This window comes from Pseudonaja textilis, chromosome 6 (assembly GCF_049901715.1).
Source record: "Pseudonaja textilis isolate UNSWEBS1 chromosome 6, rPseTex1.2, whole genome shotgun sequence".
Classification (NCBI taxonomy): domain Eukaryota; kingdom Metazoa; phylum Chordata; class Lepidosauria; order Squamata; family Elapidae; genus Pseudonaja; species Pseudonaja textilis.
The window spans coordinates 50,368,668-50,383,253 of NC_141995.1; the positions used below are offsets into that span (position 1 = coordinate 50,368,668).

General features: G+C 39.6%; 1 protein-coding gene across 3 annotated transcripts in view; it reads left to right on the top strand.

Moving 5' to 3' along the window:
* ARAP2 (ArfGAP with RhoGAP domain, ankyrin repeat and PH domain 2) overlaps positions 1–13,803 on the top strand; it is a 125,886-nt gene extending 112,083 nt beyond the window's left edge. For 2 of the 3 annotated variants that reach the window (XM_087936582.1, XM_087936580.1), the window contains exons 31-34: positions 202–237; positions 2,169–2,232; positions 8,790–8,924; positions 12,668–13,803. In XM_087936582.1, coding sequence (XP_087792708.1) covers positions 202–237; positions 2,169–2,232; positions 8,790–8,924; positions 12,668–12,997 — 565 coding nt within the window. In that variant the 3' untranslated portion in view covers positions 12,998–13,803. Of the gene's footprint in view, positions 1–201; positions 238–2,168; positions 2,233–8,789; positions 8,940–12,667 lie in introns of all 3 variants that reach the window. The other variant, XM_087936581.1, reaches the window with a different exon arrangement.
* Positions 13,804–14,586: the final 783 nt, after the last annotated feature.

The window sequence follows — 14,586 nt, forward strand, 5'->3', positions numbered from 1 at the left end:
GGTGCTCTCTGAGCTTGGTTGTTTTCTTGCAGACATTTCATTACCAAGCTAGATAACATAATCAGTGCTAGTCACAGTAAGGCCATATGTGATCTCTGAGAACTCTGAGCAACAATATGGCTTTGGGAAGGTTAGTCTTCATTTCTTTCTTAATTACCTTAAATGTCTACGTATAAAAGATATTTTGTTTTGGTTTTTCAGCTGGGGTCTAACACTGCTGTCTGAAAAGCATAATTGGTAAGTAAGACATTCTAGGTTGGGAGGTGTATTCTTTGTAAATGATTGGGTGGAATAAGTTTTTGCACCTCACGCAAGCACAACACGTCTTTGTTATTTATTAAATCAGCCATGTCATTTTTTTCCTCCCAGCTTCTTAATTGAATCTGGAGATAAAGTGTTGTGGTTTTAATATCCTTACTCTTAAAAATAGCCATCTCTTTAAAGCAGTGACATCTATTTTGTATAAGTTGCATGGAAGGTTGAAACAACATAGCTGCTTTAGTACCAATTGTAATACACATCACTTGATCATAGCTGAACAATTGCAGCTGAGAAAAATCTATTGATATTCATAAGCTAAGAACTACACAAATTGTTCTGCAAACTTGAATGTTTCCTTTAAACCAGTGGTTGCCAACCGGTGGGCTGTGAGAAAATTTTGGTGGGCCGCAAAGAAATCTCACCCCAGAGCACCCCCACCAAAGCAATTAATCCAGGCTTCACAGAAACACAAGGCTGCGTGGCCCACATGGCCCGCGGGAACCCTCCCCGCCCATTCACTCCTTACCTGGTAAACTTGCCTGCTAAATTGCTATTTTTCCTTCTTCCAACCATCATCTGTTCTGCTATGCCGGGAGATTTAGATTAGATAGGAAGCAGGAAATGGTTGAATTTCTTGCTTTCTAGCTAGCCTTTAGATCATCGGCTCAGCACAGCCGAACCTCCCTTAGGACTGAAGGTTTGCTTGCAAACAAATTCAGTGCAGACTCAGAGCAAGCAAATTTGAGAGACTGAGCTAGCCGATGGCAGATAGATAGATCACTCAATGATTCTGTGAGCAACTCAATCTGCCTGCTTTGCCTGATTTTGGGTAAAAGTTGCTCTTTTTTTAATAAAAAAACCAGTATTTATATAAATATATATAATATTTATATACAAGCCATGCCCAGCCAGTCACATGACCACCAAGCCACACCCACAAATTAGGCCATGCGCACAGAACCAGTTAGTGGTCCCTGGGATCTAAATTTATGAGTTTTGTTGTCCCTGAGGTCCCTGAGGTTGGCGACCCCTGCTTTAAACTGTGATTCTGCCTCATAGTTATGTTCATCAGTGTGTGTGTGTGTGTTTGTGTGTGTTTGTGTGTGTATCAGTTTAATACATCATATATGGTATAGGGCTCCATACAATGAACAACCCTTCAGGTTTAACTCTTGTTTTAATTTTTTTAAATATTTGTTAATCCATTGTTGCATTGCATTTGTTTCGTGATGCATTGCCCAGAGCCACTTGCTAGTGGAAAGATCAGTTATACAAGATAGATATATGGATGGATGGATGGGTAGATAGATAGAAGTAGATAGATAGATGTGTAGCTCAATAGATGTGTAGATAGATAGATGTGTAGATCGATAGATAGATCGATCGATCGATAGATAGATAGATGATAGATAGATAGATAGATAGATAGATAGATAGATAGATAGATAGATATGGATGCATGGATGGATGGATGGATGGATGGATGGATAGATAAAGTGGGTTTCTCTCTTTTTCATTTCCAAAATATCTAATCAGCTGAAGACTTCCCCAAAGAAATCTCTTGCTAAGCAGATTGATCACTCAAATGAGATCATGCCCACTTAGATCAGTCTAAAGCTTGATTAATTGAGTGGACTAGCTCTTTGAGGAATAGGGAATCTTGCAATGAAAATTGATTATCTAACAATAATAAAATGTGCCTTCTGAGACACACACATACACACCGTCTCACATACACACACTGTATGTCTTGGCTGTACTTAGACTCCATTCTTTATTCTTGTTTAATTTATTTTAGCTAAGGAGGTTTTTCGCTTCCAGGCAGCTAAAGGCTTCCATTTCAGAATTGCATGAGGACTGAGTATATTATGGCACTGGAAGTGAATTCATATTAATTTGTCTTCTAGGTATTTATGTTGTGATGGACAGATTTCTCAGCTAGACTGGCTGAACAGCATTTTTATGGCTCAGGTATTTGTCTCGGTTTCTTTTTCAGATTTCAAATTTTACTGAGCTCTGAAAAGTAAATTTGAATTGCAATAGTTGCATATTATATGCTTCTTTACTTTTTATTGCATGCATTACGTACACGCTCATTTGAGCAAGAGACACATATATATGTGTGTATGTGTATATGTATATATACCGTGTTTCTCATATAATAAGGCCGGGTCTTATTTTTTTTTTGAGCCCTGAAAAAATGGCTAGGCTGTCTTTTCGGGGGTAACTTAATTCCCCCCCTTGGATCTTTGGGTGGGCGAGTGGCGACGGCTTGGATGTTGACCTCAGCGTTGGTGGGGCACTTCATATCGGGGTCAACACAGGCAGCACCATATCCGGGTGTGCAACAAAAGTACTTCCTAACGGCAAGCCCCCCCACCATTCCCCCCATTTCACATGTTTTAATATAGGCCTTAATTTGGGGGGAGGGGCTTAATTTCATTTCATGCCTATAAAACATGTTGGGACTTCCTATTGGGGGAGGCCGTATTGTTGAAAAAACAGGGTATATATGCACATACATACACACACACACACATGTATATGTATGTGTGTGTGTGTGTATGTGTGTGTGTGTGTATATATATATATATATATATATATATATATATATTCCTATCAGCACACATTTTCTAAATAAAATATACACTGCAGTCCCTACAGAATCCTAATGTGGTTCTCCCAGTCAAGCCTCTTTACAGACAGTGTGTCTGTTCTTGTCAGCTTTTCCTTATTTCCTTATTTGTTCAGCTCAAAATCCTCAAAGATTCAGTTCCCTAACAAATGCCTGCATTCAAATGTGGGTTGAGATTGATAGATAGATGATAGATGATAGATAGATAGATAGATAGATAGATAGATAGATAGATAGATAGATAGATAATATATGGATGGAGACACAAAGGAAGGAAGGTAGAAAGGCAAAGAAAGAAAGAAAGAAAGAAAGAAAGAAAGAAAGAAAGAAAGAAAGAAAGAAAGAAAGAAAGAAAGAAAGAAAGAAAGAAAGACAAAGAGATTATAGGAAAAGAAAGAAAGAAAGAAAAAAAGAAAGAAAAAAAGAAAGAAAAAAAGAAAGAAAATTCTTTATTGGCCAAGTGTGATTGGACACACAAGGAATTTATCTTGGTGAAAATGCTCTGAATGTACATATAAAAAAAGATACATTTGTCAAGGGTCAAGAATCATAAGATACAACACTTAGTAAGAGTCATAGGGTACAATAACCAATCAAATCATACTAGGAAATAGTCAATAAAAATTGTTAGGATACAAGCAACAAGATTACAGTCATACAGTCTTAAGTAGGAGGATGGGTGAAAGGAAGGATGAGAGGATTAATAGTAATTCAGACTTAGTAAATAGTTTGACAGCATTGAGGGAATTATTTGTTTAGCATATATATATATATATATATATATATATATATATATATATATATATAATAAATATGTATACAACACACACACACACACACACACACACACACACACACAGATATATATATATATACATTCGTAGATTTTCATGGGTACAGGTCTTGGTGTGTTCAGGTCTTTTCCCATGTAAGATTGAGAGCATCTTGGTGACGTTTTGATGAGGTCCCACTCGCCATCTTCAGGCTGGTGCTTTCAGCTTTCTGCTTGTGAGCTCGCACAAGAACGGCCGAAAGCACCAGCCTGAAGATGGCGAGTGGGACCTCATCGAAATGTCACCAAGATGCTCTCAATCTTACACAGGAAAAGACCTGAACACGCCAAGACCTGCATATATATATATATATATATATATATATATATATATATATTAGGCTGCCCCAAATTGAAATCTGAAACCACTGTAAAAGTCTCACTCACAGATGAACACTATACAGAAGCCTGATGATGGCAGATGAGATTCTGCCGAAACGTCGCTACAACTTTAAAAGCACAACTATAATGACGTGGGAAAATACCCGAACGAAGCTGAATGCCATCATCGAAACGTTGCCTAGATACTTGAATTTACGCTGGAGAAAACCCGAACAACCAAATGGTTGTTCGGGTTTTCTCCAGCGTAAGATTCCATAAGATTCTCCGCGCAATCAGAACACAGCCAAGCCCCCACCCAATCAAGTCCCACCCCCACTAGCAGTTAAAAGGAAGAAGCAGCTGCAATCTCACATCACTCTGAGAAGCACAGAGCTGGAGACAGAAGCCTGAAGATGATGAATGAGACTTCATCGAAATGTTGCCTAGATACTTCGAATCTTACGCGGGAGAAAACCCGAACAACCAAAGATCCATATATATATACACACACACACACACACACACACACACACACACGCACACACACACACATACATACATATATACACATACATACACACACAAACACACACATACAGGCAATAGTGGTAGATAGATAAATTGACAGATAAATAGATGGATGGAGATAGATGGATAGATAGATGATAGATAGATAGGTAGGTAGGTAGGTAGATAGATAGATAGATAGATAGATAGATAGATAAATATAATGGATGGATGGAGTTAAAGGAAGACAGAGATAGATAGACAGACTGATAATCAGTAGGAATGTGAGCATTTGGACTTTTGTGTTCCTGTGTGTCTCTATTTATTTACGTGTATATTCCCAAATCCTGATTTTTTCTTGTCAAGATTTCAGAAGTGGTTTGTCTTTGCCTACTTCCCAGGGCTGAGAGAGAATTCTTAGCCCAAGATCATCCAGCTGGCTTTGTGGTAAAGATGGGAAACACACACACACACACACACACACACACACACACACACTTTCTCTTTTTCTCTCTTTCTCTCCCTCCCTCCCTCTCTTTTACACACACACACACACACACACAAATATATACACATCCCATATATATCTTAATTTCTTAGTTAAGGAGCTCCAAGACAATTTGAAAGTGAGTTCACTTTGAGTTGTTATTTAATTAATAGCTTCCTGGATTTTGTCTTTCTAACATATAAGGTCTTTCTTGGAATTAAGTCATCTCATAATAGTGTTACACTCGTCTCTATTCTCAATAACTGGAAGAATTGTATTTTTTATGGAAACGTTTCAAGGGGAATTAATGTGGAACAGCTTTGCAGCTTGTGTAAAAAGCAGGGCTATCCATAATTTTAATCATTCCATTTACAAGCTCTTAAGAACATATTGATTAACATTCTTGAGAAATATATGTTGGTATAAAAATCAGAAATGGCAGACTGCGTCTACAAAGAGACTCCACATATTACCACAGATGTTCTGATTTAATACAGGTTTGTAGCTGCTTAGGCATCACTTCCATTTTCTCAAGGATATCTTATCACTTCGTTAACCTCAAATACTTTCTAGGTTTTATTCCTGTAACATGTTGGCCTGATCTGGGCCTTGGTTTGTTTTCATTCCTTACCTACAGGAAATATATATTATTGCCATTTGACATTCCCCTAGTTTTCTGGCTTCATTTTTATTCTCAACTTATTTTTCAAATATTACACACACACACACACACACACTTTGAAGCAAAAACTAAAATATTTGTTGCAATTAAAGTGGCAATTTTCAAGTTACGAATGATTGACTTTAGTAACAATAGGTTCAGCACTTAAATCTCAACCAATTTTGGCTCTGTCCAGTCCCAGGAACAATTATTATGAATCTAGAATGTCTAATTCATTGTTGTGTCTGGAGCATATACTATATTTATCCAGTCTTTGTATGAGCAACTGGAATTACACATTTCTACAACAGCTTCCACTTTAGAAGCTTCACTGATTAAATTCACCATCTGAAATCATCTCATTATTTCAGTAGGGAAAGCCGGTAATTTATTCCCAGAGCTATGTTGCATTTTGTGAATCTCTTTGTTCTATTAAAGCTAACATTGTTATTTTGATTCCTCTACCATTTATATTTAGACCAAGTATAGTCCCAGGTCTTTTATTTTCACAGTCTCGGAGCAGCATAATTGCTGAAAATCAACAGCACAATTGAAGACTGAGAAAACACAACAATGTAATTTTTTCAAATAGCAATAGCACTTACCCTTATATACCGCCTCACAGTGCTTTACAGCCCTCTCTAAGTGGTTTACAGAGTCAGCCTCTTGACCCCAACAATCTGGGTCCTAATTTTACCAACCTCAGAAGGACAGAAGGCTGAGTCAACCTTAAGATGGTCAGGATCAAACTGCTGGGCCACCACAACTTAGCAATAGCAGTAGTACTTCTACATATATACTGCTTCACAGTGCTTTACAGCCCTCTCTAAGCAGTTTACAGAGTCAGCCTCTGGCCCCCAACAATCCGGGTCCTCATTTTACTGACCTTGGAAGGATGGAAGCCTGAGTCAACCTTGAGCTAGTCAGAATCAAACTGCTGGCTGTGGCAGAGTTAGCCTACAATATTGCATTCTAACCACTGAGGGAGGGAGGAAGGAAGGAATAAATAGCAATAGCACTTAGGCTTATATATCACTTCACAGTGCTTTATAGCCCTCTCTAAGCAGTTTACAGAGTCAGCCTATTGTCCCCAACAATCTGGCTCCTCATTTTACCGACCTTGAAAGGATGGAAGGCTGAGTCAACCTTGAGCCAGTGAGAATCGGACTGTTGAACTGCTGGCAGTCGGCAGTCGGCAGAAATAGCCTGCATTCTAACCACTGCGCCACCACAGCTCTTAACTCAAATGGAGTGAACGTAGGCAAAAACAGCACACACGCACTTACAAACCCTACCCAACTCAACAAAACAAAAAACAGAAATGGGGAAGAAGCTCTCAATCATGCCGAAAGGTAGATATATCTAGCCTATCGGAGAGAAGGATTAGAGGGATATGAAATCTGTCTTCCAGGACTTGAGAGGCTGTCACAGAGAAGAAGGGATTGACTTATTCTCCAAAGCATCAGAGGGCAGGACAAGAAACCCGTCTTGACTATTGCAACCCGCTCTACATGGGGCTGCCCCTGAAAAGCATCCGGAAGCTCCAGTTGTTGCAAAATGCAGTGACCCGCATGTGCAGATCTTGGTACTCACATGTATCGCCTTTCCTGCGGGAGCTGCATTGGTTGCTGATTTGCTTCAAGGTGTTGGATGTCATCTTTAAAGCCCTTCATGGCTTGGCACCAGGTGGTTTGAGGGACCATCTAGAACAGGGGTGTCAAACATAAGGCCCAGGGGCCAGATCCAGCTCGCGGGATGCTTTGATGTGGCCCATGGGCCCACCCTGGAAACAACAAAGAACTGGGCCATGGTGCCTCTGCCAACAAAAATGGAGCTCAGGGAGGCCACACACAGCCTGCCCAACCTTCATTATCAGTTGCAACAGCCTCCGGCAGCCCTCTCCAAATGAAAACAGAGCCCGAGCTGGCCATGCACTGCCTCCGCAAGCTCCATTTTCATTGGCAGAGTGTCAACTCATAAAATATTTCTATGGTCTTTTTAGAGTTGCCAACAGAAAGGGAGGGGGGAGCAGTGTGACAGCTTGGAAATTGAAAGTGCATTCCATAAATGTTTTCAAAGATAGTAACTAGGTGACTGAAGTTTCTGCTGTGCAAAATTCTAACTGGAGAGTATGATTGATGACTCTTAGCTACGGATGTGTCCCATTAGAGAATATGAATTATGATACAACCAGGGGGTGGAGGGTAAAACCACGGTCAAGGGTGACTGAATTATGTGTCTCAGAGTCAGCTACACCCAGGCAGTGCCGGCATGTTAACTCCCAATAAATCCTTTTTAAGTTTTGGAAGTTTGGCTCAAGACTCATGATTTTAATGGGGGTAACTGCCAGAGCCCTGTTGGCTGCAGGAGTCCTGATGGCTGCAAAGGGAGGCCATCACAACAAAAGACGGAGACTTGATGAGTGACATCGAGCTGGCTGTGCCCCCAGCCATGCCCACCCCTGGCCCCCCGAAGTCAAACATCACTCTGATGCGGCCCTCAATGAAATCGAGTTTGACACCCCTGGTCTAGAATACCTCTAAGGTCGCTTCCAAATCTGTTCTCTTAACATGGACCTCCAGGTGCTTCCAGAATATTTGTTTTGTACATACTGTCAGGATTCCACCAATCGCTCTAATTAAATCATGATTCTCGAGCCAAACTTCAAAAAACTTCAAAGGATTTATTAGAGGTGACATGCTGGCACTGCCCTGTATGAAGCCAACTCTGGCATATGTAATTTACAGTCCCCTGTGACCCTGTTTCCCCCTCTCCCTGGATGTGTCATAAACCAGATTCTCCAATTGAGCACGTTCATCATTCACATTCTCCAATTAAATATATTCACGGGCAAAAGCTCTATTATTTTAGTTACAATCTTTTAAAGATAAGAGTTGGAATGTACTTTTGCTTTCAACTGCTCTTCCAGATTTCCTTCCTTCTCTATTTTTATGGCAACTACTAAAGCAGGCATAGGAATGTTTTATGAGTTGACACATACTCTGCCATTCCTAATGATTTGTAAATGGATTGCCATACCTCACATTGGCAACAAAAGTGATCAATTCTGTGTTCTTTTCTGCAGCACAAGGCCATGTGTCCACTAAGCGGGAAGGCAAGGAAACCATCTGTTACAAAAAATCCCAAAATCGTTGGGCTACCTTTAATACCAATTCAGCGCAACCAAAGTTTCCCAAGAACTAAAGCCAGCTTACTTGAGGTAAACGTTTCACATGTAAGTTTGTGTAGCTGACATTGTTACCTTGTTATTAAAGAAGGAAATTGTAACTTGGAAACCGCTTCTGAACTTTGTGCTTGAGGTGAAAAAAAATGAAACTTTAATTTTGGGTTTCACCAATGAGGTAGCTTTTTTGTTTAGAAATGGCTAGTTTGTAGTATTATGCAAAAGTAAAAAGTTGAAGTTAGATGTCACTATCTTATTCTATTGCTCCAAAAGGGAGTCAGAAGTCAACATCTTTTCTTTCTTTTTTGCCCTCTTTTCTACACTTTTCCCCTTTCCTTTTCCTTCCCCTATCTTTCCTATTATTTGCTTCTGTGTTTTTGTATTTTATATTAACTCATTAGTTTTATTAGTTGAAACTAATAAAAAAGAAGGAAATATGTGATTAGCGATAGCAATAGCACTTAGACTTATATACCACTTTCCAGCCCTCTCTAAGCAGTTTTATAGAGTCAGCCTCTTGCCCCCAACAATCTGGGTCCTCATTTTACCCACCTAGGAAGGATGGAAGGATGAGTCAACCTTGAGCCAGTCGGGATCGAACTGCTGGCAATGGGCAGAGTTATCCTGTAATATAACATTCTGATTACTGGGAGAAAAGGAAGAAAAGAAGGAAGGAAGGAAGGGAGGGAGGGAGGGAATAGCAATAGCACCTAGATTTATATACCACTTTATAGTGTGTCCTCTCTAAGCATTTTACAGAGTCAGCCTCTTGCCCCCAACAATCTGGGTCCTCATTTTACTCATCTTGGAAGGATGGAAGGCTGAGTCAACCTTGAGCCTGGTGAGATTCAAACTACCAAATTTCAGGCAGATTAAATGTAACCATTAAAGAAGGACATATATCTGTAAACTAAAGAAGCCCATGTTAGGAAAATCTTGGCTTGTATTTAAAGCACAGGCAGTCCTTGACTTACAAAATTTCCTTTAGTGACTGTTCAAAGTTACAATGGCAGTGATGAAAAGGAACTCATGACCGTTTTTCACACTTAATGACCATTGTGGTATCCCCATGGTCACACGATCAAAATTCAGGTGTTTGCCAACCAATTCATATTTATGTCCTGCAATCCCCTTTTGAGATCTTCTGACAAGCCAAAGTCAATTTTGGAAGCCAGATTCACTTAACAACCTTGTTACTTAACTTGAGGACCTCTGTGCTTCACTTAAAAACTGTGTCAAGGAAGGTCAGAAAATGGGGACAAAACTCGCTTAACAACAGAAATGTCGGGTTGTTAACTGAACGGCTGTCATGATTCACTTAACTGTGCCAAGAAACATTGTAAAATGAGGCAAAACTTACTTAACAACTATCTCACTTAGCAACAGAAAGGTTGGAGTCAGTTGTAGTCATAAGTCAAGGACTATCTATACCTACTGTGCTATTTGGGTGTGTATTTTGTGTGCATATATTGTTCAGAGTTTTGCAGCATTAATTCAGCACCAGAAAAATAAACACAGATGGCTGATGCTTCATTTAACATCTTTATAAACATAATAAGTATACAATACCAGTTGTAGATTTCTCCAACAAGGGGCAAACTCAGACAGAAATAAACATGTTGCAAGTAACTTCAGAGCAGAGCTCCAGCCTTCAGCAAGCAAGCAAGTTAGTTTCTCTTTTACTTTAGTTCAGCAGGCAGGCAAGAAGCAGTTTCATTTCAATAAGACTCAGAGCTCAACATAGCTGCAGAGTTGCAGAGCTTAATATAGAGCCACACCTAGACTACTTCTAGTTTCAGTTTCCAGCCTAGGCTACATCTAGTTTCAGTTTCCAAACTGTCCTCATTAGCTGACTTAGTTGCTACGCCTATTCATTGGCTGACCTTGTTACCATTGGCTCTATTCCAGTTCATGAATATACTCTTGACCTATATGTGTGGGCGTGTTTCTCAATATATACTATATATGCAGAGTGAATTTTATCAGGTTATGTTTTCAATAAATCAAATAGAACTCTTTCAAATTAAATGAACTGTTCACTTGTTTTTTTTTTTACACTTCGGCTATGTCCCAGGAAACCCTAAACTACAAAAATTAGTTTTGAAAGGTGTATATTTTAGAAATAAAGCAGTACATTCAGCCTCATCTGGAGCTCAGTAATAGATTTACATCATTTTAATGTTCTTTTTGAGTCAAAAAACCAACACAACAAATCAAATCAGGAGTGGTTTTGCACCATAGCAACCAAATTCTGTGTGTGTCTTCAAAATCTTTAAGGATGGATTTTAAGCTCCCCCTGGGAGGAACAACTAAGCCTTTTGAATTTAAGCATTTTATGCAATCTTGAGGTGAGGTAGGTAGAAAAATTTACAGTCTTTCCTTTGCCCATCCGCTCAAGTAGAAAACCCTCAAAGCATATGGGAACACAACAGATGGCTTGTCCATGTGGATAAGATTCTTTTTTTTTTCTTGAGTTGCCACTTTGAGAACACCAAAGAAACTTTTCAGAAATGATGAACGATAACAGCAAAATATAAATTTCTGTTTACTTTCAAGTATCTCGGTTTCTTTGGCTCAAAATGGATTTTTCTGCAAGGTTTTTTTTTTTTTCCTTCCTCTGTGTCTCTTCTATGGAGGTAGCTCTAGATTTATAACAGGGAAATCTGTTAGGAACTGTTCAAAGTTACTACAGCACTGAAAACAGTGACTTAAGACCAGTGGTGGTATTCTACTGGTTTGGCCCGGTTCACGTGAACCGGTAGTAAAAAATATGGTGCGGGAGGAAGAGGAAGAGGAGAGCTGTGGAGTCCTTGGTGCTTTCTGAGCTAGGTTGTTTTATTTCAGAGGTTTCATTACCAGACTAGGTAACATCATCAGTGCTATGATGATGGTGATGATGAGGTTGCTATTTAATAATGAAATGTCTGCAAGACAACAACCAAGCTCAGAGAATACCGAGGACTCCATAGTTCAACTCTGAGCTAATAATTTCTCTCCCATGAACTGCATATATTTTTCTATACCACTCCCTTTCCCCTCTCTCCCTCCTATCTCTCTCTCTCTCTCTCTCTCCCTACCTACCTACCTACCTATCTATCTACCCTGTTTCCCTGAAAATAAGACCTACTCTGAAATTAAATCCTAGCTTGATTTTTACATGTACCCCCCAAATAAGCCCTAATTGAGATCCCACCCACTCCAGAGTAAACGGGCAAAAATTTAGCTAGGGTGGGGATGGAAGGTGGTGGAGCTGCACTATTACTTACCTGTGGACAGTTGTAGCCAGACCTAACACACCCCGACACTTGCCTCGCCAGCCTATTTCTTCTGCAGCTGGCAAGGCTTTCCTGAAGGCTTCTGTAGCTGATAACAAAGCTCTGGATCGATCCAGAGCTGTTATCAGCTGCAAAGGCCTTCAGGAAAGCCTTGCTGGCCGCAGAAGAAGTTCCTGATGTCCTCGGACAGCGAAAAGAGGCCGGGGGTGAGGTGCACAAGTGAGGTTAGTCAGTAGATGGCATCCCCCGAAAATAACTCCTGGTGCCTTTTTTGGTGGCAAAAAATATAAGGGTCTTATTTTGGGGAAAACACAGTATCTATCTATCTATCTATCTATCTATCTATCTATCTATCTATCTATCTATCTATCTCCTATCTATCTTAATCATGCAAGAACGGAAACCCTTGGAGAGCAAGTTGGAAGGACTTAAGTCCCCAGAGGTAGGCCTCAAACAATCGATATGAATGATTCCATCTTTAATTCTTTCTCCATCTCTGCACAGAATTCGAAACTGGAAACAGAACGGGACTTAGCTGAAGAAAAGACCAGTTTAAAGGAACGAGTATCGCGAGTTGTTCAACATAAAGAACGAAAGGAGGAAAAATTCTGGAATCAAGGAAGAAAGCATCGCAGCCTGATCTGTCTGGAGGACATGGCTGAAGGTGTGGTGAACTTGGACCACAGATCCTGCAAGGAATCAAAATCCCCCAAAAGAAATGAGAGCAAAGCTAGAGAAACACAGTTGGAACCTGAGAAGCAGCTGCCAGCAAATGTTCTTCATGAGCTCCACATGGTCTTACTGAGGACCAGAGCTCTCCATGATGAGACTTAGAAGCCCTTCAGATATGGGCATCAAAGAAATGGATTATTTTAATGTACAGTGTACAGACTTTCGGTGTATTTAAGTGTAAATGTTGAAGAGATCTATCTAGTGCTCTCTATTCAATTTGGGAACCTTAATAATTTTGTACTGATACCTGCCGCTATCAATATCTCCATTTATTTCCCAAAACAATGTTGGTCTGTGGAGATTCTTAGTCCTCCAGATCGTGGTTGTTCCACAGGTGCTTTTTCAGAAAGCAACTGGACTTTGTTCTTCCTTGAAGACATTTCGCTTCTCATCCCAGAAGCTTCTTCAGTTCTTTCAAACTGTTCTTTAGCAAAAAAAGGATTTCAGGGAGAAAATAATATTGTTCAATATTTTTTTTCCTCTACACAGGTGGGTTTTTTTTCAACACTTCCAGTGAAATAAGCTGGAAAATATTTTTTTTTGTTTGAAAATACAGATTTACAAAACCTGACACTAAATGATACAATTTCTGCCTTCACGATCAATCAACCTGACTAAAAACCCACTAGAATCTCATTCTTGACTCTTTCTGCTGGGGGGATCCAACCACGAAAAAGTCAACGGGATTTATACGTTATTTGTGGATTACGAAATAATGCTGCTAGAATTATGCTGCTTCATCTCATCGTTTTTGTTTGTAGGTAACTGGTAGAATCGGGGAAGATCCACAGGAGTTTCGCGATGAAACGCAGTTTTAATTTATTGTACAGACCTGTCATGTAAATTATCATTGCAGAAATGGCAACAGTTGCTTGTCACATCGGTTGGGTGGGGGAATATTATGAAGCTCATCCAGAGAAACAATTTGCACTCATGTTTTTAGATGCGGAGAAAGCATTTGATAACTTACATTGGCACTTTTTAATACAAAAAATCTATAACATGAGTCTGGGCACTAAATTCGAGAACATTATCACAACAATTTACAATACCCAACAAGCCAATATACTAATTAATGGCGAACAAACAGGCCCATTAAGCATTGAAAAGGGCGTTAGACAGGGTTGCCCTCTCTCACCCCTCTTATTTATATTTGCTTTAGAATCACTGTTAACGCAGATAAGACAAAACTTTGAAATCCAAGGAGTTAGGGTCAAAGCAGAGGAATATAAACTACAGGCGTTTGCAGATGATATGGTTTTTTTCCTAGAGGAACCCATGGAAAAAGGACATAACCTAATAAAAGAACTAGAACAATTTGGTTCAGTAGCAGGATTAAAGATTAACAGAAATAAGACAAAATTACTGACTAAAAATCTAATAGAGAATCAGAGGAAAGAATTAGAAAAAACCATGGGGATACAGGCAACAAAAAAGGTCAAATATTTAGGCATATGGTTAACACCACATAGTAAATCGCTCAAAGAGAATAATTATGATAAACTGTTACAGCAAATTAAGAAAGATCTGCACTCTTTCTTAGAGTCTCAACATCTTTTTTACATCGTGGCAACCAAAACTGGGTGCAGTATAGTCACATGATCAAAATTCAGATGCTTGGCAACTGGTTCCTATGAGCCTTGGTGGCACAGTGGTTAGAGTGCAGTACTGCAGGCTACTTCTGATGATTG